A 23,329-nucleotide genomic window follows, 5' to 3' on the forward strand; every position below is an offset into this window, starting at 1 on the left:
AGACAGATAAAGAGAGAGAAAGACATACAACCCCCCCCGAAGCAGAGGATACTCTCCACACTGGCCCCGCAGCTCTGGCACACACGCGTCTTCTCTGCTTTTCCCGAAGTATATTTTCCTTTTTTTTTTATTTCACGCTCTCCACCTTTGCCACTTCTTTACGCGGTTCGTTCTCCTCGTCACGATTCGAAAGTGGTAGCACCCGCGTGTAAACCACCCTCTCGCACGTTCCTGGTTCTCGGTTCCTCTCAACCGTCACATATTAGCGCGCCGACACGTTTCATTTCAGATTTTTCTCGCGATTGGAGAGAGCACAGCGCCCGACGTTTTGCCGTAAGGAACTACACAACTACACTTTCGAACGACCACCTGGTAGGCGGGGCTTACGGGAGAACAGTTGACCAATCCCGAGCCGTGTTGAGATAGCGTGCGACCGTCGACCGTACTGTCCTCCTGCGGTCGCAGTCAACGATCGACTGACATTATTTGCTTGTACCGTCCGCTTTCTTTATGGACGTCTTTACCAACGCGTGCTTTGGTGACTAAGTTTTGGGGAATTAAATGAACTGTTTTTATTTATTAATGTACACAACATTACAAATATTTACATTGTATACAAAATACCATATAAATATAAGGTATAAGAATGGTGAACAATAACAAACCCAGACACAAAATATGCAATTACAGACTAATTGCGCTTATCAAGAAGTTTCGCAGTAGCACATAAACATATCTGCACACATGAAAGCTGGATTCAAAAAAAGAAAAATGGGAAGAATGGAAAATATTAGAAAATCAATTTAATACATGAGCATCACTAAAGGTGGCGCTTCGATTTCCTAAAGACGCATTTACAATTTTCCTATGCTTAGATACAATGTAAATGTATCCGCGAATTGAACACGATAGTGGTGCGACCCGAACTATCTAAAACTCTACATGTTGGGTTCTACTGCTGCCATCTGATTGTGAATTCTTAAAATCACACGAATAACAATCTGCTTGTAAAATGATAAAAGAAGTTTTAACGCAGGTTATTTTTTAAGTATTTTGCACTCTGTATACATTGTATTAAACAACGACAGAAGTCGAGCGTCGATTAATCGCGGATTTCTGTAAATAATTTTTATTATTTCTTTGTAACTATGCTATATAATCTGATGAATAGGATATTAGTTTCCTTTAGACTTGTTCCATGTATTTTTAATTCATATTCTGAATTAAAACTTTTTTATATAATTTCATTAAAATAAATATTACTAGGTGAAAACGAATCATAGACGTGGACAGAATACATTGCATAGAAAAGATGTAAATTTGATGTGGCAGCCCTGTCGCTGTCTAGTGTCGGCTCGTTGTTGGCAACATTGCGTGGTCCATGTCGGACGTACATTTTATCTGTTGTTATCTGTAATTGCGCATTGTAAAATTGTGCCTTGTATACGTTTTTTGGACACAAATTAAGCTTTGTCATTTCTGTTATATAAACTATTAATTATGTTGCATACGGTACAACTTACTGTAGGCATTAGCATTTATGCTGTGTTCGTATACAGAGCTGTACGTGATCCAGAAAAGTATCAGTGTTGGTCGCGTTTTCCACTACTTGACAAAGAGGTGTACGATAAAGCAGAGGTAAATGTTTATATTACAAAAACATTTGAGACTCAAAGTTACCTTTGTTAAATTAATGTTTTGCATCTGATGCTTAGTGTCACATGTTAATGTAAATTATCTCATGTTAATATTAACATTATGCATCTGTTAGACTCATTGTGAAAAACTATTTTATGGGTTATAATAAGGTAAACTCAACTTAATTTTAACATTAATCAGTGTTATTTTCTTTACAGTATTATATTGCGAAAGCAAAGGCGGAAGCAGCCGCATTAAAGAAATGATGGAGGATATAAAGAAGTAAATATCTTTTTATGACGGATTAATGTTATTTATTGCTATGCTGTATAGAAATCAAATATGTATACCATTCTGCTAAAAATATAGAACTTCGATATAGATTATATCCAAGTGTTTATAGAATTATTTGTTACTGACATTAATGGTTGTTAATGGACTAAACATTTCCAACATATACAATTATATAAATTTTAAATAGGTTTCTATATTCTTTAATGTTTGATAAAACCATTAATAAGGTAAACAAATTCTGGCTTGCCATCAGTTTTTATAAATTGATTTATACAGATATTGATTTGTATAAATATCCACAATCCAGTCATTAATTTATGTTTAAATATGTTTCATGTTTGATTTCCTTTGCATATCATTTTTTTTATTCAGATCTGTGTTTTTAATCACGGTATTGTTTATTTTTCTTATTTTTAGCAGCATTCTTAAATATGATAACTAACTTGTATTCGTAATATGTCATGCTTTTTTTTTTTTATTGAAAAGAAAATGGAGTCCACCAATAGTTTAACAAATAGTTTAGCTGGTTCAATAATAGTACAATCGAGTTAATTGAAAAACGCAAAAATTTGTAAAAACAATAGGGCTTAAATTTTCTTATTTTCTTGGATAGTGTTATTTCCCATACTAAATAGTGATGTGAGAAATTGGACAGAAGATACCAAATGTATGATAAAAGTTGTTCAGCGTGTTGTATCTTATTCACGACCGCAGCTTTTATCCTTTTCAACAAGTGAGGAGAAATTATTTGCATCCCTACAATTTTCACATATTTCAATATTTTTTAACGAAATCTAGAACATGTATCGACTATTGAGTCTATTTGAAGATTTTCTATTTGAAGGCACAATTGGCTTTGACTAACAAGATCTGCAAGTATTGAAAAACAATTTGAATCGGCGTCGTGCTGCAAGCGTTTATGTACATATTATAAACGGGTATTAATTATGGCGCGTTGCAGCATGAAAATGTTCAATAATCGTAGATTCAGGACAAGAAGGTGTTGCAAATAATGTAATCTCAGGCTGATAGGTTTTGATGATTTATTAGAGTCCCTGGATCACCTTCCCCTGAGGCAGCCCATTCCAATAAGAAAGCCATCCTTTCTTTATCACTTTAATATTTACCATCTTATATCGCATACGCTTTTTTGTTCCGCTGTCCATTTAAGAGCACCCTTTGGATATGGTACAATTACGCAAAATGAGTAACGAGAAAACTGTGCGAACGGACAACGGGTAATGAACGAACGCAAAACCGAAATATATATCTTTACATCAGAATGTATCGTTTTTATCTACATCTCATCGAGATAATTCCGCTAGGCGTCGTTCGGTTATTTTCTTAATTTGGCGGGGGCACGATGGTTACGTGTAGCGTGACGGTTCAGTTCTTCGTTTTCGATTTTGGTACACTAAGCGAAGCGTGCCGCGTACATTACTTTGAAATAGATCGGGGGTTGGGGGTTACAGTAGCGTGGACAGTTTAGCCGAAAGAAGAAGTACAGGTACATACTATAAACGCCTCCATCGTGTCGCCGCAACGTGCAACGAGCAACGGCGCCTCAGATGCAGAACTTTGTTAACATTTACAAAAGGAGGACGAGCAACATTCTCATCGCGTAACGTGTGCCGTCTTTTTGGCAATGTTTCCGCTCCGCGCGTAATTTCGGGCGAACGAAACGATGTGAAATCTTCTATGTGTAATTTGACGTGCTTCCCCGATAGTGGACGAAAGAATGAAAGATCGAATGGGCACGATCGATTTACAACACGCAGCGTATTGTAACAGACGAATACACGAGTAGAACGAATAAAAAGGACTCGATGAAACGGACATATATAGAAGAAAAAAGAAACAGAAAAGAAAGATGTGTGTCATTTTCGTTGTTGCCTCGTGTTCTCGCTACACTTGCCTCTTTCGTAACTGAATTTTCCTGGAAATTATAAAGACTCCTAGCTTCGACTCGATTGCTCGTTCTATTTCCGAAAACACGAAGTAACATCGGACCGAAAATATATATATACCACGATCATGTATATGTACACTCGTCGTATATACGTATATATGTATATGTATTTATATATGTATATATAATATGTGCAGTCGTATGTGCAATATATTCTGCCGGTACAAGATTCAAATGCAATAATATCTTACACGTGCGGCATAACTGTCGATGCGAACAGAAAGATGAACGAAAATTATAAGTTCGAGAAAAGAGGTGATCGGAGGCGACCAAACGTACACTTCGTACAACGTCGACGCGACGAAAAACACCCATGCCCTAATTATAGCGGATGACAATGACGGTGGATCGTGACATAGGCAGAGACGATGATAAAATAATGACGACAACGATTATATAGCTATATTGGTTGCGGTCTCTCCTTTTCGCCGTTATACGTCAGGTCAAGAATCTCGGGGCCTTCGATGAAACGAAGAGAATAATTGCGATCGTTACGTAAAGTTGGCCAAAGTCCAAATCAGAAGCATCTGAAGGAGACACTACGATGCGCGGTATCTACGAGGAGGATCGAAGTCAACTCTGGGCAACGCATTATATGTCATTGTCGGTTGCACGTGAATCCTGTCGCATACCTGATTTCCGTGGAATTCAGCATCGACGTAGCTTTTGCATCAATCGAGATCAAATTATATACATACACTTGGTTTCTAGTTCCCGTTTTACCGAAGGCCCCACAGGTCGCAACCGACGCGTGTTCGGTTCGTAACGGTGATTACGGCGTTGTAACATTTAGTCACGACTTAGAAATTCTATCTAGTAATTTGTGGTAGTGATGATATTTGAACGATGTCCCCTGGGACACAATGATATGGTACACGGCACAATGATTCAACGAGACGAGGAAACTTTGATCGTCCTCCCTCGTTCGCCTTTCTCGATTTTCGCGCGAGATCATCACATTATACACTATTCTCAGTCGCTTCACCTGTCCATTAGATACTGCACCGTGGCTCGCATTCTCTTGAACGGCTTTGCCCGTTTATTTAATCCTCTCTTTCGCTCGCTCACACTGTGCCACGTCGTGCGCGTTTCCTGCCTTATCGATCGAACCCTATTTAGCCTCCTGTACAGTCCATGGAACAAAAACTACCCCTTTCCTGAAATACTCCGAAGACCATTCTAACAAGTCACTGATAAATAATTAAAATAAACAGATATTACACCGGGAATTCAAAGAGCCGAGAAAGAAAGCCGTTTTATGGATGGCACTGTCAGGATGGAACACGATGAAATTATAATGTTCCGGTTGAATTTCTTCGACGACACACATGTGAACACGAGATACGACACGTGAGGTGGCGATGATGAAATTCTATTCGAATCGCGATAATGATCAGACCAGCCAGAATTGTCAGAGGATCAATCAAGTATCACAGAGAACGAATGAGGAAACCGGACGCGGATTAATGGATGGATTAAAAAATCCGATGAAATACCTGACAATACTGGCGTTGATCGATCGACAGCGGTGATCTTTAATTTCTTTGGGCAGAGGTTTTTTTTGTTTATGACGATGGAGGTTTCAATCGTACAATCGGCTCGGAGAATAAGCTCCCCCGTGTGTGAGTGAACGAATGAAAGTGAAACATTTATTAACAAAGACCTGGATATTCGGTATCATAGGTATTATTCATTTTTTTTTTCCATTCTTTCTTGTGTTGAATGTGCGTGTTTGACTCGGATACAATTGCTTTCTTTTAGTTTCACCTATCATACTCGGAGGCTGCGCAACGATGTTCGTTTAATGTACTCTCCTTTCTCCCTCGTTCGCTTGCTTTTACGCGTGAAAAATTTTGATAACAACGGGGTGGTGGTACACACTTCTCCGATAAGGGACGACGAAAATGTACTCTTTACACGTTACGATATAATTACCTAGTAAACACGCAGTCATCCGCATATGTACGCACAGAATTACGCGATCCGTTAGTTATTTATTATATACTTTTTTTTCTTTTACTGCAAATGCGTTTCTTGTCACATGATTACAAATTTATCTCCTTAATATGGCTTTTTACTTACGAAACACAAACATTTCGTCATTATTTTTTTTCTTTTTTCTTTTAATATATTTGTTAGGTACATTACATACGCGTCGTACGATTCTTCAAGCATAGTATTGTCAACGGTTGTGTATATATTTGTCCTTCGTTTTACTCTTCTTCTTCGTCTTTCATTCTTTTCTCTCTGTTGACCACTCGGTCCGATTTTTGTTAAATGGTTCTTTTCACCCTGCTACAAGCTCTCGCGACACAGCAATCTCCTCCAGTGTGGTTACTCGAATTTTCCATTCTTTGATTCTGCGCCTGTGTGTGTGTCGGCGTGTATACCGGACGCAAAAGTTCGCGGTGACATCTCGCGCTCCCGTCGAACAAGAACTACCAGCATTCGACCCTATTTCCATTGTACGCGCCCTTTTTTATTCGTCTTACGTTCGGTGCTTGTTTTCGGTTCGTTTCTTTTTTTTTTTTTTTGGAGAACTGGATCAATTCGTGCAACGAGACCAATGGATATGCAATTTTAAGATGATGTTAGCTATCGTCGAAACTGTCGTGTTATATCTGAATGATTTATGGATATGCTTTTATCGAGCGTAGATTAATGATGACACAATTATTGATTCGTTTAACCCTTTAGGGACCACTGTTTTTCCTTTCAATTCAAAGATATCCAAAACAATGGAATATATCGACTATAATACAGTGACCATCTTTACGATTAAAGATTCACCTCTAAAACATCCACAGACATGCATCATATCACGTTCTACTAATTACTAATGCAATAAACAGTACAAATATCGATATCGTGAAAATGGTCAACGCTACAAATTACGTTGATTTAGTACCATAATACACGATATCTCGGTTCGAATCGATGGTAAAGAACATGGAAATTAAAAGTAATCGTCGGTCCCGAAAGGGTTAAATTTTACTGTAAAAATATTAACTTGTTACGATATAAGCTTTCCCCCATTTTTTGTACGATTGCGTGATCACACGAGAACCGAGGTGTGTGACTGACTGGTGATGCATGAATCCGGGCGAATATTTATTACTTTCAAACAGCAACGGACGCTTTTGTCGTTTTCATCGAATCCCTCGTGGCTCACCTGGATCTTCTTAATGGTTACGTGATTCGTTGCCCGCGAATACACTTTTGCGTCCCCTTTTTCGTTATCGGTAACATTGTACCGTCCTCGTTTTTTTTTTTTTTTTATCGTTCCGCGTGGCCATGGATCGCCGAACACCGCGAGAATTTCGGCTCGCCTGTCGCGAACGATCGTTGGCGGCGGCGTCGTTCGCTACCTCACACCGACGAGACTCTTCGGACGTTTAACGAGTATAGAGAATAGAAATCGAAATTGTCTTTTAAAAGAGAAAAATACTGTTTGCTATTGGGATATCGGTGTAATCACGTACGTTTGGTGTCGTTTGTATATATGGAGCGTCTGTTTTCTGTCCCTTTGTTCGCGTGTAATGTGTTTCTCCGTGTCCCCATTCGTTTCAGATTCACTGTTATGCTGTATGTACCCCGCGTGTATAAGACTCCATTCGTAGTCCTTTGTAGGGTTATATGTTTTCTGTGTGAAAATGTACGTGAAACACGTGTACGTGTACATGTGTGTGTACGAGTGTTTGTGGGCTGTGTGTACTTTAAGGGGTAATTATCACAGAATACACGAGATATTTTTTTTTTTTCATTAAGCTTACGAGATATTAATCGAAGCGGAGAGTAGGAGGAAAATATGGCGGCCAACCTGGTCTACGAGGCGCGATTGCCGAACGCGACCCGCAAAATTCGACGGTAGGCCCCAGCGTTGAAACGCAACAGGCCGTTCCCATTTCGTCGACGGACTTGGTCTGGGCGTCGAATTCGCCGGCCTTTTAGTTTTTTTTTTTTTTTTTTTTTTTACTTCGTAGTTAGTATGTACTTAGGCAGCGGAGAAAATAGACACTTTTACAAATGAATATGGTGGCGAGATCGCGGACCCGTGTGTAACTTTCTTTTATCAACCCCTTACTTGTCTCATTGGTTGTATCGTTTCTTTCTTTTTTGACTTATCTGTTCACGTCAATGACACCTATCGGTTCTCACCCCCCTCCCCCTCGACAACGTGTGAATGCTCTCGAGCTCGGAACCGTGTTCAAGTTCGTTCCACAGGCAACCACACAGTTCAAACATCACACGATGAACCTTAGGGTGTCTCTGATGAACGACACGGAACACGTTTCATACTCGAGGAATATTTCGTCAGGAGATTATATTTTCTTTTTATTTTCGAATCGAACGGCACAGATCTGGGCACTTTTTGGATCTAAACGGGATTCTAACCGCGTCGCGGAACGTCTTGGCGCGTATCACGAACAAAACAGGTTAAAAACTCGTGTCTCTATTCTGTCCTATGATATTTTCAATTGATACGAGGTCGCGGAGGAACACGCACGAGTACGTGAAATCGCGTTGTTAGAAGAGAGAAATTTCGTAAAGTCTCGCGCCCGTGTCGTCGCGACAAGGGTAATTCCACAAGCGTAAATGAAATTGTACTAACACGTCGAAACTCCCTTGCGCCTGACCTGTGTCGCGTGTAGTCACGACTGACGGTGTCATTCTGGTTAACGGAAAGCACCTTGGTTCTATCTAAGATGGCCGAACACGCTATTCCTGGGTGGCTCTCTTTTCTCTCGTTCGCGTTATTTGCTCCAGACGAAAATCCCGCGCTCGCAGCCTACAATCAGCGTTTTTAGACACTATACACAATACGTAAGTATTAATCTAGACGTACTACGTAGTAGAAACTTTTTTGAATATAATCATGTAATCATCTGGAATTGTATATCTGGCCGGGCCGCGAACGGGCCGGTGAATGAAATTCATTAGGTTCAAAGTCGTGTGTGTGCATCATCGTGTTATTATTAGTTCTCCTGTTTTTTTTGCATATCTTTTTTCTCGAACGTTTTCTCCGTGAGGTCCGATCGAAGGTTCGTGGGGGGGCAGGCGAAGACCGGGGGCGACAAACGTCGCTTTCGAACGACGTTGGGAACGGCGAAACGGAAAGGACATCCGTGGTGTCTCAGGACAAATCCTAGGAAACGTGGATCGTGTCCAGATTGTGGCAGATCGAAGAGGGATCGTTCAACGCGTACGCCCTCGATTCCCGTGTTTCTTTATCTTCGACGGAGGGGGAAGTCTTGTACGAGAGATTGAGAGAGCACAACAGACCAGATCGTCGGCTTGGAGATCCTCTCCGCGAATGGACGATATCCGATCTATATACAAGAGTAATATCGATGAGAGATATCGAGCGAACAGACAGAGGAGTATTAAACGTCCGTTTCTCATTTGTGTCTTTCCCTCCCTTTGTTCTCGAAGAGCTTGCGTTCCGCCATTCTCGTGTATACATTTGGTTTTTGCTCGCTCACACAAAAAGCAATGGTCGTCGGTAGAGTGTCGAAGTTATTATGAATATTTAAGTACTATAGAGCTACAACGATATAAAGGTTAATTTCGAAAAACGTTTGTTGGTCGTCGATTCGCGGACACAATCCTCGACACGGACTTCCTGGATCCGAGGCTCTCGGTTTCATGATATTGTACAGAGATCCGGGGATCGACGGCGGACAGCACTGTGTGATTGCTTTTTTCTCTCTTTTGTTTTTTGTCTTCTCAAAATTCAATCCGGGGGACAGGACCGGGGGACTGATTCACGGAGTAACGTGGGCTCTCGAAGCCTTCGAGCGGACCTCGTTTCGGTCATTCACCACACCAATCAGACTCTTACGATCTCTTGTTAATTCCTTACGATAAGAACGTACTTTACAATTACAATGCCTAATTTTGTTTATTACTAACGGCACGCCGCGAGCGGCCCCGCGACGCGCCTATTGGTCGTACGCAATGCTACGTTTTAAATTTGTTATTAGAAAAAACTTCTTCGTCAACAATGTGGTTTCCACGTGTTTATCTACAAGTAAACTCGTCTTCCCGAACAAACGGCCTAAAACGTCGTCTCGCACGAGGGTCTATATTTATATAGTAATCCGTTACATTCGCCTCGTTGCAGCATCCGCGATACCCGCTTGCAAGTTTCACGAAAACACCGCGACCAGAATCCGCGGTCTGGATTTATCGGCAGATCGTGATTTCGCTATCTCGGACCCCTCACTCGTTACGACAATCCCTCGTTCTCGTCTTCCGTTCACGCGCGTCGACGTATTTTGCAGGACAGCGCGACGTATCTCGCCTTGGGATCCGTGGATGTCGAGGTGTACAATCGCGTTGGACGCACTTTTTATGTCTAATTCGACTCTCTTCCTCCTTCTCCTCCTTCTCCTCCCTTACGTTACGAATATTACCAAATATATTGCGTACTGGCAGCACTGTTTTCACGGTTTCACGTTTATACGGAACACTCTCTTGCCGATACCCGAGGCATCGTCTCCTCCCCTCTTCACGGCACTTAATCGAATAAGAGTCCGTTGTGTTCCTCTGCGTTCACCGAATCACCGTACCGAGCCTCGTTTCTATCGAACCGGTCGCCTGGTGCGGGCACCTCGAAAGTGTGGCGGGAGGTAAATCGGCGGCTTTCCTCTCTTTCCCCTTCGTTTTTATCCCGTAAAAACCGATGGACGAACGTGTTACGATTCCGGGCGCTTAATCTTCAACGTGGTTCGCTTCGATATATTCTAAGGAGATCTCTCTTCCAAAGGATCTGTCGTCCTTTTTTATTCGATCGATTCTTTTGTTTCTTTGTTTGTTTCTTCTTTTTTTTTTTTTTTTCGTTAGGGACGGGACTAAAGCTCTGTGATTCGTAAAAAAAGAGAGAGAAGAATACGCTCGACCGGAAGCTGGCTGTGCGGGAAACCCCGGAAGTAAGATGTTCTTGCCTTCTTGAATCTTCGACCCGTTCGAACGAGTTGGTACGAGCCGAATGGGACTCGGGGATTGGCCGATCGTTCTCGTCGGCGATTTTCTGTTTTCCCTTCTTTTCTCTGTACATATGGTGTTGTCTCTCTCCGTGTGTGTTCCCGGTGTTTGTTGCACTGCTCGTCAACGACAACGATCCTTGACCTTTGATATTCTCGACAACAACGGCCGAACGCTTCTCTTAGTCTTCCCCATTGTGGACAATGCTCCCTCCCGTTCTCACCCCTCGAGCTCTTTCCAAACTCGAGGGACGCATCATCGCTTCTCGCTGTCGGCTTTTAACGTTTTGGTATCTGCGCTTCAGGTGGGATTCGGCAACGGTGTCTCCTGCCTGATGTCGCTCTTCAGCTTCACGAACTCCTTCGCGATCTCGTCGTTGTTCCTCTGTGACAGGATTCTCAGGATCGTCCAGCCGGTCTCGTCCATCTGGATCCGTTTGCCGAGCGACAACCAGCAAGCGCACGAGCCCTCCTCGACGATGTCCTTGAGCTGCATCACCGCGACACCGACCAGCCTGTCCTCCCTGGCGAAGCAGTAGTCCTTCACGCAGATGTGCAGCTCGTGGAAGTCCAGTTGCTGTTGCTCGTTGCCGATCATACTGGATAGCGAAGCAAAACCAATCAGTTATTACGGAATTCTGAGAACGCTATCACGGGGCTAATGGTTACTTCCATTTAAAAAGGGTGAAAGAAAAAACTGCTGGGGTAAATAGTACTCGTCAAACATTTTTTTGGCAAGTACACCTATACCTCGCTATAACGGCCTTTTTTAATAATGGCACTTTTTCAATTTACGGCCCACAATGTTTCGTTATACGGCCAAAAAAAAATAAGCATTTTTGTATCGATTTGTATCAAAATAATCGATTCGTTTGTATCAAAATAAACTTTTCCGGAACGTATGTAGGCTGTAAAGCGAGGTATGGGTGTACTATTTACCCCAGAAGTTACGAATCCTGTTTTCGTTTTGCTCTTTACAAGAATAATCATAATGGTTTCTTTCAATTCTAGGGGTTTTAGTTAATTTGTACAGGATCATTGATTGTAATGGGTAGTAACTACCGATCCGTGTCTTAACGTGCTCTCTACTTACAAGTCGAAGCTCTCGTTGAATTGCGGCGACCAGTTATTGCTCTTCGACTTTGTCGATTGTTTCCTCTTCTTTCCGGCGAGATTCGGCCCGATTAGATTCACCTCGACGTAAGGCCTGAACATTCCTGTGGCGAGTTGCCACTTCAAATCATTCGCGGCAACAACTGGAAAAACGCCAGATACGCAGGTTAACGAATGTTCTAGAGAACTTAAAGTGATTCACGTAGTTAGAACGATTATGTACCTTTCACTGTAACCTTCTGTTCACCGCTTCCGGGATGCGTGAAGAGATCCACCTGGATGCTAACCTCTCCCACGGAAGTTTCCTCCGAGCCTGCGGTATCTGGAACTTCAAAAAGGCTAGATCAGATTTACCGTTCCACGAATTCACCAATTTTCTCGGATGCTAGGCGCTACGGAATAGAAAGAGATAGAGAGAGATACAGAGAGAGAGAGACAGAGCTTCGATCGCTTCTATTCGATGCTAATATTCAAAGTTCAGATGCTAATATTCTATGTTCTAGAGCAGATTACATGCTCTAACGGTATGCATGAAACATTTGTCTTTTGGAGTATTCAGCAGAGAAGGTGCAGTCTTGGATCGATAAGAATTAAAGGATCCTTTCCGAAGCGTTAACCCTTTCGACGTTCACGTCGAGTATACTTGTCATGAAAAAATGCCACATTTTTCTTTAACGACGAGTGTACTCGTTATTGAACAGAACAAAAATTTGCATTTGCTATTTACAATAATACTTAGGTAAAACAAAAACCATATTTGTAATTTCAACACATTTTAGAATATTTTAGGACAAAGAAAAGAAAATCACTCGAACAAAAGAAATATGCAGCAGTATATGCACAAGGGCTGTTTGATAAGCCAGTTTTGCTTTGATAACACATGGCGCTCAAATCGCAAGAGTAATTTTGTCATTTTATTCGAATTTATTTCAATTCGACAGCAAATGCATTTACTCCGCTTTTAGTCGAGTATACTCGTTATAGCTTGAAAATAATTAAGCACACAAGTGCACGTTTTCGAAACGAAGTAAAACAACTTAAAGGGTTAAGGGAATCGAATGTCTTTTCTTCGTCGAATGCGTGAGAATCGCAAAGACGGATATCTGTAATGGCCCCGTGTCCGTCTCTTGACCAAGTTTGCCTGTAATCTTGGTTGTTGTCCTTGGTAGGTAGTGTATACGTGGTGCCGATGTGCTGGTGGTGCAGGTACGCTGCACCCGACAGTTCAGTATGTCTAAACTTTTTTTTGTGATCGGTCGACGCTTACGGCGACAAAGATAGTACCGAACGTATAGCTGCTGGTGGTGGGTGATTTTCTCTTCAGAATGGATCGTGTCGGACAGTGATTACGGTGAACTGGCCAGTGATCGATCGAACAAAGTTCACATCTGTGATACGTGTGTGTCTCTCTGTGTGTGATTGTGTGTAATCAAAGCCTTGAAGATGATGACTGGAAAGATGCGCACTGTAGATTATGGCAAAGATTCACCGTAGTAGCAGCAACAGCGGCATTAGTGACAGCAGCAGCGCTACCTAATACAACTATCGTTCACCGAGAGCTCTTCGGGACTTGTCTCGACCCTTTCGATTCTATGGCGATCGTCGTATTGAACTCGATTGACAGTTCAAGGTCACGGTTCATTACTGTAATTTATACCAGAGACGGATCGAATGTAATCGATATAACAGTCCACCTGTGACCTTAAACCGCCAGTTGACTTTGATGCTGCTGTAGGAAGCTTAGCTTACGAAACGGGCGGAGCGTCTAAGGTCTTGGCGTACTGGCTGTATCTGGACGCTTCTAAGTTACAATACAGTTACGATAAACTGTTACAAGCTGCCATAGCACCGAAAGGATCTGTACGCGGTGGCCGCAACGCAACCTTTACCAAAGGGATTTTAGATCGAAGTATATGACGTATGAATGTGTGTTATAGAAACTTTGAAAATTTGTTCATAGGATTCGTATCATCGGCGAGAAAAGGAGTCTTGCATGACAGCCAACGCGTGGAACGATTAACTGAACCAAAAAAAAAACAAAAAAAGAACTTAAACACGTGTCTTATCGTATGAAGAACGATGGTATGTATTGGATAATTGAAAAAAAAACAGAAACAAAATGAGAATAAAATTGTGTAGAAGAAATTTGTTGTCCCTACGAGACAGCTCGGTGAATAATGCAAATAACGAACAGTCCAACTACGTCCTAAACGAGCGCCTAGATGTCGAAAGTGACCGAGGATCAGCCAAGAATTGTTTTTCCGAGGCTTCTGCTCTAAGAGCAGTTGCTCTCTTGGTACCTTGTCGACTCTCTCGACGGAGAGAGGGCTTGCTCTGGCGAAGGGGTTCCTCGAGGCTTTCCATACCCTCGGCTCCATCCCCTTCGTCACCACCCCTCTCGCTGCTCATCGAACGCTGACGCTGACGTAGCTTTGACGCATTGTTCAGCGGCACTGTCGCGACAATTCACGTTACGTCGGTTGGAGTTTGATCAACAGAGGGAACGGTAACGTCGGCTAAACCCGGTTTTGCGAACGTGTGTGTATTCGACAATGAATAACCAGGAGGTGACATAATGCGTGTGTGTGTATATGTGTGTTCGTGGCGAAAATGAAACTTGATTTGGAACGTGACTGATACGATATCATTTAACGTCCTACCGAATACAGTAATTTCTGACGGAATTTGGATGAAATGCTATGGTGCGAATGATAGCGAATTTATTGCAAGAGCCAATTCGAAACCCTATGGAATATTCTTTTTCTCATCCATGATTTTTAGGTAATTGGCTTCCATTGAAATTTTGCGATAGTAGTGAAATAAATAGAAAAATTTTGTAGTCTTTACAATTCTCAACAGAAAAAAGGATCCATTCTTCGTTATTAAAAATACGTGTTACCTACCAGTATACGGGAAAAAGATTTAGGCACACGGAGGTATTAGTTAAAGGCATGGTATTTAAATATCAGCTCACCTTGGTTGATCTGCGATTTCACGAAGGTCTGGATAAGGGTGTCCGTTGTCTGCGTGTATAAGCTAAGAGCGTATCGCAAGCTCTGCAGCTCCGACGATTTGTCCAAGAACGTTCTCTTCAGGCCGTTTCCACCAGCATGGAAGTACTGCTTGATCGTGTCGAGGGCGACCTCGAGAACCGCGCATTGTTTCGGCGACAGATTCTTCTCAACTTCCTTGGAAATATCCTGGAGAAATAAGAATTTCGGTAATATCATTCTACTCGGATCAAGATCAAGGTCACCTTATCCACTGCTGTGTCTTCGACATAAAAATGAAATTAAATCTATTACTCACCATCACACCGCTCAGAGCATTCTTCACATCCGGTTTGCCCGCTATGTGGTTCTTGAACAGCTTCGACATGTCCTCTATCTTGGCGTTCGCGGCCAGATTCTTCGCGTTGTCCGTCAGATTCTTGAACATCATCTGTAAAATCGACAAATAAATATTTTACTCAGCAATAAATCTCTTGTTAATCTTAAATTCATCGAACACGTACACTCTTATCCGACATAGGTGGCAGCACAACCGTTTTCTCCAGAATTCTCATGACGATCTTCCACAGTTCTTTAAGCAGCCTCTTCAGCACAGTTTTCTCGCACGACTCGGCGTACAACGAGAGGCTTCCATCGAGAAGAACCATCAACGGTCGCAGTACTTCGTCCGCTTCCACGGCGACGTTGTTCCTCTGGGCGGGTTGCGACAACTGCGAGTGTCCACCGTCCTTGACGGCCAGCAACAAGTCCCCTAATTCTTTCACCGAGGCTGTTATCCTCGGCTCCAGACTCTTCGCGAACAGCATCGCCAGATCGTCGAGCGCGCCGTTCAGTTGTTGCTGTAACTCCTTCAATATGTTCGCCGCGTCCTCCTCCAATTTCTCGCCACCCATCGACTCGAACATCTTTTCTAATTGTACTCGAAGTTGTTGGATGTTGTTCATCAGTATACAGGCCTGTAATACAATTATTTCAGTCATACATCAGTCATAATGTCTTCTAGGAATTTTAATTATTAACTCTCACAAGGGAAGGCACGGAAGTGTCCCCCTCCGATTTTGATGAAATTTCGTATGTTTGTTAAACAGTCAAAAATAAGGGATGCGTATTTTTTTTTAATCGGCTGGGACGCGATTTTAAGGGGTGGAACCACCCCTCGAAGTTTCGACCCGAAAGTACTATCTCGAAAACCAGAGGAGATACATGAAAACTTTTAATGGACGAGGTTTACGGTTTTTTGTGTAGAATAATATGGTGCTAACAAATTGTCCAAAGTATAATTTGTTTATAAGAAAAAATACGTATCCCTTTTTTTGACTGCTTAACAGACATACGAAGTTTCATAAAAATCGGAGGGGGACACTTCTGTGCCTTCCCTTGACAGAGGGATATGTCACGTACAATTCGTTCCTCCTTCAGATGACTCGGGAACTCTTTCTTCACGATGTCCGCGTAAGCGACCAAAACTTTCACGATGGTCTTCGCGAACCGTTTCATATACCTCTTCCAAATCTCCGGATCGGGACACTCGAGCTTCGAGACCACGTCGAAACATTGGGTTAATTGCGTGAAGACGTCGACGACGGAGACACTGAACAGCGCGTGCTCGCTGCTCTTTTGGAACTGTAAAAGAGAATTCACGATATTATAATTCACCAGTAAATCGAACTTGGTTGAACTTCGAATGTTCCAACAGCGAAACATCTAGGGAAAGCTTGCCAATTTTGGATCATCGCCTAAGTTGGACTACTACTGTAACTTGTCACGTGTAAACAATTTTTGCCGTGTAATAGACAATACGTGTATGATAGTGGTGATTCCATTGACTAACTTAATACACTGGGTGTCCCAAAAAGAGAGTACAATCTATCAAGATAGTCCCAAAAGATGGTAAAATACTTTTCGATTTGTATGTACATAAGGAATATCCATGTTCCGGATTCTCCCTTCTTTTTAGAACACTCTGTATAACGCATATTTTCTATCATACGGCGCAAATTGCTTAGACAGTCAAATTTACACTAGTGATCCAACCTAGGCCATACAGTAAATTCTTGATAATTGTTCGAAGGGTCGTCGCCACGGAACATTAAATATTCCATAAACTAATGGTCATATGCAGCTGCAACAGATATAATTATCTTCAGAATTCCAAGCTCTATCACTGTGATAAATCAAATTAAAAAATCAGTGCTCCACCCGGGGACCTCTACCTCTGAATGTCGAAGAATCTTCGAACACTTATCGTGGATTTACTGTAGTCCAAATGCGGCTACCGTCGAATCGTGGCAGATACAAGGAGAAAGAAAAATAAACACGACACTCACTCCGTCCTTCTTGTCTCTGTTGAAGGCACCATGGAGATATTCTAATGAAACGTCGTCGTTCTCGTTCAGCCATTGCATCACGAACGGCTCGAACCACGCCGGGTATTCCGGCACCGCGCCCTTGTACGGCGGCACGTCCTTCACGTAGTTCGTGTGCAACCACTTCACCTTGAAGTGTAGGTTCATGTAGGCCGAGGACTTGCACAGCCTGTGCTGCTCGTGCTCCTCCAGCGCGTACTTCATGTCCACCGCGAACAACGACCACATAGTGGCCGCGGACAGCTGGCCGATGTTCAGCTCCTGCGGGAATTGATTCAGCACCGGGGCGTAACTGTTCTTGTCCTCCTCGATCACCGAGACGATCAACGCGATCAGCTTGTGCCAGAAGTCGAGCGACTCGAGACGTGGACCGTGATCCTCCGCGTCGCGTTTCGCCTCGCTCGGATCCACCTGGAACTCCCTGTTGTAGATGTCGTAGCAATTCTCGAACAGGAACTGATACGTCGAACGAAGGCACGCTTTCACGCAATCCTTTACCACCGTGCTGGCACGCGGCGGACTCGACAATTCCTGGACCTTCATACGGAAGAACGTGATGCTGGTCAACAGATCGACCGTGCTCTTCAGATCCATCAGCTTCTCCTGGCTCGACGCCGGGAAATTGTTTCTGTACATCGAGAGATCGATTCGCAGGGAATTGTGCAGCTGATCCAGTAATTTCACGAACTTCTCTTTCTGGAACGGAACACAGACGAGGGGGCTCATGAACACCGAGCGGGTGGAAAATGTGTTACGCCCGGTGTGTATCGAGTTTCCATAAATTATGGCGAACCGTAACTGCGGGGAGGCAAGCCTCCGGGTCTTTCCGCGGCCATTTTCCGGACGGGGGTGGAACGATCGGGAATCACATTATGGCCGTCTTGGCGGTAAATTTCTGAACTTGGAGTAAATTCGGAAAGGAAGTTTAGAAAAAGAGGCTGACATGTTGTGGGCTTGGAAACAGTGAATCGATGTGTTTGATTCATGAAATTATAAATTGTTAAAGACGCGTTATTATAGTTTTATTTTTGTTTTAAATTTCATCCTATGGTATTAAGTTTATAGAATAAGTACTGTTACTTTTGCTTGTTTTATCAAGTATACAGTTCTTTTTAATAATCACGTGTAATCTGGAAATGTAAATTAATGTTTGTTGTAAGTTCTCCTACGTTGGTCTGCTCAGACAATAATTTATATAAATTGCACGGCTGGTGGTGGGGTGAACGAAATAATAAATATTTTAATGGAATGGTAATCGTATTGGGAAAATCTCTACGATATTGAATGTGGATTTAAAAATCAATTTCAGGTACCTTTTAATTAAAATATGATTTTAATCTAATTAAATTGTATTTACAAGAAGATAAAAGTCCTTTTGTTTCCTAGTTCCACATAAAAGTCTCGCACTATCCTTTCCCCTTCATTTTTTGGAAAAAGTGGCTACCCTTACTATTTACCCTCATTTTATTTCGAGACGTAACAGACTTCCCTTGATAATTCAGTTGAATAAGCCAATATTATTGTTTATGGTTAGTTGACCTTCTTGTTCCCAAAGGTGTTCGCGGGAAAAGAATCTGTGGATATTCGGGATCAAGAAGAAAAATGAAAATCCGAACGGAGAAAAAAGCTTCTGATCCTTGGGAAAAGATTTACCAAGTACCAGGTCAGACATGGTTGGAAGCCAAACCCGACGATGTCATCAATAAAGATGATGTCGAATACTCCCTTTCTTTCCGTAGATGGTATTTCCATTAATATTTCACGATCAATAGAGCTTTCTTGCTTGCAAGAATTTCCTTTGTCCTTTCTTTATGAAGCTCATGACAATGTTTTACGTACAACAAATGAATATAGTAGAAAGAAAATTCTCCTTCAGAAATAATGACAAATTTTGGATTTAATTGCATCGTACAAATAGATTAGAATCTTTTTTTTATGGAATGTTTTATCTGCTTCATTTGTATACGCTGACATTGTTGAAAATTCTGAATTTTATGTTTCATCTGGATTCTTTTATTTTGTTGATACTGTTTGTAACGGTAGCTTTTATACGCTGTAAGTTTCATTTGACCTTGTTTCGCCGATGAGAAACTTCAGCTATTTTTTTATAGATCCTCAACGAAGACAAAGTTATTGGATCATATTCGTGTCCACTTTGGAAAGGGGAAGTCATGCATAATTCAAGAACGTTGAAAACAGGTACAGCATTTGTCTCCATCCAACAATATTTTTGAAAAATTTCCATTACTTTAGTAAAAACACTCTCTGACACGAATGGCATAAAAACAAAATCTGTGTTCTATATTCGATAGCGCTACGCTATAACCGAAATGCTTTTTTAACGACACAGAAATACTTAACAAGTTAATCAATTAAATCTGTACATGTTACATTGTCATTCTATTGTTGACACTCGTTCGGGGTTCAGCGTAAATAATCTCTCCCCAAGATCGGCGTAATGCAATTGAGATATGAAAAATCTTAATTAAAATCTTAATTAGATTCGAAGGTGCACGCGAGCAGTTTGCATCTTGCGTTTCGAATTTCCAAGCCCAAGTGTTTTCTTCTTCTAGATAAAAGGATAAATTAGAAATGGAAGAAACAGGGAACTTAATAGAGGGTTTCAGAATGAAATTGATAGATCTACGAGAGCACGTGTGCTCTAAAGTTTCTTGGTCAGCCAACTTGAACCGGCGTAGGAATAATGGATGGTTTAGGCTACTGGGAAATTGCAGGAGCATTTCTCAATCACAGTGTTCCAGCTATTCACCCTCCGCCTATCTCTTTTCCTCCCGTTTGAATAAACGTAGTGTTCAATGTTCGACCCCGTACTCACCCCGAAGTTACTGGCGGCGAATCTATCACTGGCTGAAACAGCGGAACTCGCGCTGGTATGAGCATAGTACGCGTTTATATTCGCCAGAAGCGTCGACATTACTGCTGGCACACCTGGGCAGAGGTACTTCGTCGAAAGGCAGTGGAAATGCCTGAAATGATCGTAAAGAAATTTGGTAATTACAGAATATAGATTTTCTTTGAACGATTGTCACATTATCGCAGACATGTCAACAATTGTGCTCTTTACATATACGTGGACTATAATCGAGTGAATTATACAACTCAACCTAACCGATATGCTATATTATTGTTTTTTATTTTAGTTACAACAATGCCCCGTCAGTATGAAACAAAAACACAACGCGTCAAAGCTGTTTTTATTTAAATAAAATGTAATAACTAAAATACTTTTTAATGTACGTCGTATTTACTATCAGTAGGTGTAAAATAATGCCTCGGGATCATTTTATACACATACATTACAAAATGATCCTTAAGTATGCCTTCAAAGAAATGTGAATGAAACATATAATTGATCACGTAGCTAAATTGTATTTAACCCAATGATAAGATAGATAGACTAACTTACAAAAACTATTTTACTTTTATTTAAAGAATGAGCATTTGTATTTTTTAAATAAATTCCGTCTTGAACGGATCGTTTTAGACACCTTTCCCTTACTAGAAATGTGAATTTCACTTACGTCATTGCTTGGTAGATACTCTCGATACCATATCGCATCGCGAATTCGTCGACAAGCTCTTCTCCAGGCGGGTCGAAATACACTTTCCAAGCGTCGTCTCCTTTCGCCTGCGGCAGGCCCACAACTCCGTCGTTCTTCTCGCACAGACTGTGGAAGAGGTTTTCGTGCAGGCAGGTGTACTGGACGTGATAAGGCGCGACCTTCTCCTCCCCTTTGATCTCCACGCTGATATGTAGCCTGATAGCGCCGGACACTGCGCTCTTGTCCGTCCTCTTCTCCAGATTGTACCAGACGTCCATCTCGCCGCTGAGCGTTCTCACCTCGATGATCGTCTGCCCGAGGAAGTCATCGCTCTCCCTCGTCAGTTTCTGCCGTAACTTCGATTTCAGGTCGTTGTCCTCGTCCCAGACTCTCACTTTTATTCGGTCCGACGAATTGTGGCACTCGCTACGGACAAGAAATGAATTTACCGGTGACTGACTCACATTAAACCTATAATCTTCTTTTGGTTCCCTCTTATAGTTTATAATTATAATTGAATCAAACACAAACAATTTTATTTTTATCAGTTTTCTTTTTTATCCTTGAGGTTTCGATACTAAGATTACATTGGTTCTCCATTATAATTATCCCTGTAATTATAATTGAATCTATCACAGAAAATTTTTAAATTCTAGTTTTATCATTTTTCTTTCTTGTCTTTGAGGTTTCGATACTAATATTACATTGGTTCTCCATTATAATTATCCCTGTAATTATAATTGAATCTGACAGAAAATTTTGAAATTCTAGTTTTATCATTTTTCTTTTTTGTCTTTGAGGTTTCGATACTAATATTACATTGGTTCTCCATTACAATTATCCCTGTAATTATAATTGAATCTATCGTAGAAAATTTTGAAATTCTAGTTTTATCATTTTTCTTTCTTGTCCTTGAGGTTTCGATACTAAGATTTGTATGTTAAAATGTTACTATTTACGTAACACGAGGATTCTCAATTAAACTAGGCCTGAGATTATTTTGCACGAAGTGTATAATTCGATTTATCGTTTGTACGTAAAGAAGAAACCTCATCGTCTGCTTCTGCAAAACGTAAATAGCGAGTAATAATTGGCGGTGGTTCGTGATTCCACGAGAGTTCTCCAGCAGCCACGATACACGTAAGCTGGAAATTAATTTTCCTTTCGTCTGTCTCTCCTCCATTACGGTGAAACAGTGGAGAAACGCATATTTCACGGGGTACGTCGAATGGTAATGGGATTACTCACAAGTAGAACTTCTCGTGCCAAACCGGATTCAATTCCCTCGGCATCGTTCTGGTTCGCTTCTTCACTTTCCCGACTTGGACCGTCACGTAAGGATCAGACGTGCCGCTCTTGTCTTTCGCGATCAGTCCCTGGGCGCAGATCACTGTGGAAGTTAACGCGGGAATCGATTGTTAGTTAATTGTCTTCTTGGTAAGGATTGCCTGACGTGAAACGCGCACGAAACAATACCGAAACATCTCGAAATAAAATTTCTCCAAGCCTCGGTCCCTCATCATTTTCTTATCCGTTTCTGTACTTACCGGGAACAATCGAGACAATCGATAGAACATTTACGATTGTTCTAGTATCTCGAGGAAAATTGTCACCTGCCGCCATATCCAAGAAATCGAACGAAAACCGCATACTGCCTCGTATTTGAATTATTCATTGATAATTTTTCTTCCCTCGATTTTCTGAGTTATTTATTATGTTCCCCGTGAAAATTCTTAACTGTGCAGTATATCGATGCTTATTCCATTTTAAAATAAACCTTTTTTCCAGCGTAGTTAGTTCAACCGTAAGTTCTAATCCCCGTTAACGAAGTATCTTTACTGACCAAAAACGAGATTCCTTCGATTGATTTCAACATCAACGAAGAATCATTGATCTACATTACAGTCTACGCCAAAGGCGTATAGACTTAAATTATCATCTAAACAGACAATCTATTACTCCAAAAATGTGGATCTGGATTGACAATTTATTTTCCAACCACCTATTACTTTCGACAATTTATTTTCCAACGACTCTAGACCACTAAATCCATTTCAACTAATCGATTTATTTCTTCTTCTCCTGGTATTCCTGGCGTGTCGCTTCAGTCGCAAGCTGAACATCGTTCAAGGTAGCGAACGAGGTAAACAGGAAGTAGCGGATCGTTGGGCGGAACCACTAAAAGAGCAATAAAATCACGAAACTGATGCGCAGAACCTTCTACGTGGACTGGAGAGCGTGTGCTTTCAGAATCGTCGCGTTAAAACGTTGTTACGATCCGTTTCGCGTGCTCGATCTACCCGTGGAACCGTATGGACGATCAGTTACGGGTCTCGAAACTGGGTCGCGCCCTTCGTGAGCCAATTAAACTTTTACCGGTTCTACTCGT

At 41.6% G+C, this 23,329-nt stretch overlaps 1 protein-coding gene across 1 annotated transcript in view; it reads right to left on the reverse strand.

Annotated features, from left to right (window-relative positions):
• Window positions 1-10,212: 10,212 nt before the first annotated feature.
• Window positions 10,213-23,329, reverse strand: part of LOC107188289 — a 106,739-nt gene continuing 93,622 nt past the window's right edge. The window contains 12 exon segments of the mRNA XM_015576558.1: window positions 10,213-11,486; window positions 11,981-12,143; window positions 12,224-12,328; window positions 14,301-14,453; window positions 14,975-15,200; window positions 15,310-15,441; window positions 15,515-15,967; window positions 16,413-16,634; window positions 17,339-18,073; window positions 20,214-20,364; window positions 20,920-21,366; window positions 22,189-22,330. Of these exon segments, the coding sequence (XP_015432044.1) occupies window positions 11,189-11,486; window positions 11,981-12,143; window positions 12,224-12,328; window positions 14,301-14,453; window positions 14,975-15,200; window positions 15,310-15,441; window positions 15,515-15,967; window positions 16,413-16,634; window positions 17,339-18,073; window positions 20,214-20,364; window positions 20,920-21,366; window positions 22,189-22,330 (3,227 nt within the window). The 3' untranslated portion in view covers window positions 10,213-11,188.

The sequence above is a fragment of the Dufourea novaeangliae genome, unplaced genomic scaffold, assembly GCF_001272555.1.
Source record: "Dufourea novaeangliae isolate 0120121106 unplaced genomic scaffold, ASM127255v1 scaffold118, whole genome shotgun sequence".
NCBI lineage: Eukaryota > Metazoa > Arthropoda > Insecta > Hymenoptera > Halictidae > Dufourea > Dufourea novaeangliae.